Genomic DNA, 4,532 nt, shown 5'->3' on the forward strand with positions numbered 1-4,532 from the left:
AACCACAACAGAGTCTCATCAACAACCGCCTCCAAGTGTCTCTCCTCAACCGATATCCGAGGCACCTGAGGTAATTCCTGATACACCTCAAGAAAGTATCTCTATTACTGATCCTACTGATGCAGAGATTATAGACTCAGCCTTGGATGAAAACACGGGTCGATATATACTTCCACCACGAAGTACTCGTGGAGTACCACCAAAGCGGTTCTCACCCGAAAAGATCGGGAGGAAAAGCCAGTATGCGGTGGCAAACTTTGTGAAGGGAAATCTAACCAAGATGGCTAGGGCATTTGAGGCTGCCCTTTACGAGGAAGAGGAGATTCCCTATACAGCCGAAGAAGCAATGCAGGTTAAACATTGGAGAGACGCAATGACCGTAGAAATGAATGCTCTATTAAAGAACAAGACCTGGGAAGTCAGTGAATTGCCAAAAGGAGCATCAACTGTGGGATGTAGGTGGGTATTTACAATCAAGAGGAGACCCGATGGCTCTATTGACCGATATAAGGCGAGGCTAGTGGCAAAAGGATATACGCAGACTTACGGCATCGACTATGCAGAAACCTTCTCACCAGTTGCCAAGATTAATACAGTAAGAGTACTTTTCTCGATAGCAGCTAATCGAGATTGGCCCCTGCATCAGTTCGACGTCACCAATGCTTTCCTACACGGAGAGTTATCCAAACCTGTCTATATGGTTCCCCCACCTGGGTTTAGCGGAGACTTCCAAAGCGGAGACGTCTGCAAGCTCAAGAAAACGTTGTATGGACTCAAACAATCTCCTAGAGCATGGTTCGGGAGGTTCACTGAGGTGATGAAGAAATATGACTACCACCAAAGCAACTCAGATCACACCCTGTTCCTGAAAAAGAGGAATGGGAAGATTACATGTCTCATCATTTATGTTGATGATATGATTATTACAGGAGATGATGAGGAAGAGATAGGCCAGCTGAAGAAGAATCTGTCCAAGGAATTCGAGATGAAGGATCTTGGTCACTTGAAGTACTTCTTAGGAATAGAGGTACTTAGATCAAAACAAGGAATTTTTATCAATCAGAGGAAGTACGTGCTTGACATCCTAGCAGAGACGGGGATGATGGACTGCAAGCCAGTAGACACTCCAATGGTCCAAAATCATGGACTTCAGATTCGGGAAGGAGCCAAATTGGCGGACAGGGGGAGATATCAGCGATTGGTCGGAAAACTCATCTATCTATCACATACCAGACCAGATCTTGCTTACGCCGTTGGGATTGTAAGTCAGTTTATGCATGCCCCCCAAGAAGAACACTGGGAGGCAGTGTTAAGAATAGTGCGGTACTTGAAAGGAACACCGGGACATGGAGTATTGTTCAAGAAACACGGGCACTTAGAGATCCATGGCTACACGGATGCAGATTGGGCAGGAAATCCAAATGACAGAAAATCGACTGCGGGTTATTTTACCTTTGTGGGAGGTAATTTGGTGACATGGAGGAGTAAGAAGCAGAAGGTGGTGGCATTATCAAGTGCCGAGGCAGAATTTCGGGGGATAAAGAGTGGATTGACTGAAGTATTGTGGCTCAGAAGACTTATGACCGAACTCGACCTCAAGTCCGTCCAACCATGTCGCCTACTGTGTGACAACAAGGCTGCTATTAGCATATCCGAAAATCCAGTGCAACACGACCGAACCAAACATGTTGAGGTAGATCGACACTTTATAAAGGATACAATTGATGCAAAAGTGGTGGAGTTACCATACGTCAAGTCAGAGGATCAACTAGCGGACATCCTAACAAAAGCAGTGAGTTCACACTCGTTTCGAAGTGTACTAGACAAGTTAAGTATTGGGGATCCCATTACTTAACTTGAGGGGGAGTGTTGGAGAGTAGATCCTCAAGAATCAAGGACCCGATTCCCTGCAATCACAATTAAATGAGGAGATTAGGAATTAAATTAATTGATTTTTACCTTGTATAGAAGATTAGATTTGGGAGAATGATCTTACACTGGTTTGTAATCTTTAGCCTATAAAGAGGCGTGTAGAATGTACTCATTGGTGTGAATGAGAAAAAACCTATTCCAAAAACCTACTTTTATCAGTAAGTGGTAATAACTAATCAACACATGCACTTGCTCAACAAAGTTGGCACAAACCAGAGTAAGAATGTAAAAAAAAACCAGAGTAAGTATGTGTAATTACTTTGCACCCCTTTTAATTTAATTTTAATATAATAATTTAATTATATATGTACTATTTAAATACTCAATTTAAAACAACAGTAATGGAGTATGTATGCTATAGTAATATCCATCCCATCACTTGATGAAATGAGTCATGTGGCATTGAAATGGAGATTCTATTCTTTCTCATGTATAACTTTAATCTTGCAGTAAAACAGAATAACAGAGGTGTATTGCACTCATAAGATTGTGGAAATGAGATAGATATATTCAAGAATCAACACAATTAAAGCTTTGATTTCACGTAACATGCTTGTAGTGGATTCAAACTAAGACATATGCTATGTACACAAACAAACTCCTATTATATATATAGGTGAGGTAGAGACACACATGTATTACGAGATAAGTAGAGTTGAGATGGATAGTAAATTAGTGAGAGAGCTAAGAGCATATTTGGGTGCAATATTTTTGCAGTTTGGGTATGCAGGCTTAGGTATAATAGCAAAGTTAGCTCTGAATAAGGGAATGAGCAATTACACATTTGCTGTCTACAGAAATCTGGTGGCCGCTGTCGTCGTAGCCCCTTTCGCCTTTGCCTTGGAAAGGTTGGAATTTGTTGCCAAGTTTGTGTTTGTGTGAAGTTGAGAGTTAATTTGTTGTTTGTAAACAGGAAAACCAGGCCAAGAATGACGCTCTCCATTTTCATCAAAATATCCCTCCTTGCTCTATTGGAGTAAGTAGAACTAACTACTCTTTTTGTGTTAAATTTTACAAGCCAAGCCAAGCCAAGCCAAGCCAACTTGTTGTTGAAATTGCAGGCCTGTGATAGATCAAAACTTGTACTACATTGGGCTGAAGAGCACAACAGCTACATTTGCGGCCGCGATGTGGAACACTGTTCCTGCCCTCACCTTTCTATTTGCCTGGCTCTTCAGGCTCGAAACCGTCAACTTAAGAAAACTTCACAGCCAAGCAAAGGTTGTGGGAACTGTAGTAACTCTAGGTGGAGCAATGATAATGACTCTTGTAAAAGGCTCTGTTATAGAATTGGCATGGACCAAACCAAACGCCAACTCCAACTCTCTCGCTCAAGACATACACCCTCACCAATTTATCATGGGAGCTATTATGATTGGAGCTGGTTGTATTTGTGGCTCCCTTTTCTACATTCTACAGGTATCTACTTTCTTAAATTGATAACCGACAACTATATCAACAACCTCCGTTAGTATTTCTTCTATTATAGGCGATCACATTGAAGTCGTACCCAGCAGCGATTTCCCTCACCGGCCTCATATGCATGCTCGGAGCATTGCAAGGGACCGTCCTCACTCTCGTGGTTGAGAGGGGCAATGCTCACATCTGGTCAATTGGATGGGACACCTCACTTTTAGCTTCTGTTTATGGTGTAAGTGATGGACTGACTATATATATATATCTTCAAATTATATCTTCATTTAACACTTTGACAATGCAGGGACTAATATGTTCTGGAGTGGCCTACTATGTATCAGGAGTCATCATGAAGGACAAAGGCCCGGTTTTCGTTACTTCCTTCAATCCTCTAAACATGGTGATTGTTGCTGGAATGAGTTCTTTCATTCTGGCCGAGCAGCTCAACGTCGGCAAGTACGTATTCCAATTTTCCTAGTGTTTGTTTGTATCAATGGGACGGATGTTAACACAGGGTGCTCAAATTGCAGGGTAGCAGGAGCCACGGTGATCGTGATTGGGCTCTACCTAGTTATATGGGGAAAGACTCGCGATCACAGCGTATCAACGCTTCCTCAATCGGAACTTGTCCACCAATCACCGCAGAATCAAACCTCCAACACACATGTCTCCAAGGCAACTTCCGACAACAGTGTTGTTTAAGAGCAACAATTTTCATCATAAACTATACATTAAGAAAACAAATAATCGAGGCTTATTAGATTTTCTGTAACAGCAGAGTTGAGACATTGTTATCTAAATTCATCAATACAAATGTCTAAGCAATCGCAGCTCAAGTACTTGTGGTTAGTTCAATCTGAAATGGGCACTTCCCATGAAAACAAGATGTCATTTAAATAAGTTTTTATAATGTACCATGATTTGAAATGTCAAAAAAATGTACTCTGAAAGGTCAAAAACAACTAGTATAAGATATAAGTGAGACATTTATTATTGGGCTTACTAAAAGTTTCAAACGACAAGAATATGAACCGTCTACCAGTATTCTGTATTTGAGAGGCAAACGTAGTAGAATCATATCACGACCACAACTCCCTAGTCAAAGAAAGTGTAGCTATTTCGCGACTAAAACTTACTAAATGGTCTCAACTCTTCACAAAAGGATAATCGATTCAAGAGAAACA

General features: G+C 41.2%; 1 protein-coding gene across 1 annotated transcript; it reads left to right on the top strand.

Annotated features, from left to right (window-relative positions):
- The first annotated feature begins 2,592 nt into the window (after positions 1 to 2,592).
- Positions 2,593 to 4,298, top strand: LOC121757937 (WAT1-related protein At2g39510-like). Its single transcript, XM_042153384.1, has 6 exons — positions 2,593 to 2,780; positions 2,846 to 2,908; positions 2,994 to 3,351; positions 3,422 to 3,583; positions 3,653 to 3,804; positions 3,879 to 4,298. The coding sequence occupies exons 1-6, from the start codon at positions 2,593 to 2,595 to the stop codon at positions 4,048 to 4,050; spliced, it is 1,095 nt and encodes a 364-aa protein (XP_042009318.1). The 3' UTR covers positions 4,051 to 4,298.
- The last annotated feature ends 234 nt before the right edge of the window (positions 4,299 to 4,532 follow it).

Source organism: Salvia splendens, chromosome 12, assembly GCF_004379255.2.
Source record: "Salvia splendens isolate huo1 chromosome 12, SspV2, whole genome shotgun sequence".
NCBI lineage: Eukaryota > Viridiplantae > Streptophyta > Magnoliopsida > Lamiales > Lamiaceae > Salvia > Salvia splendens.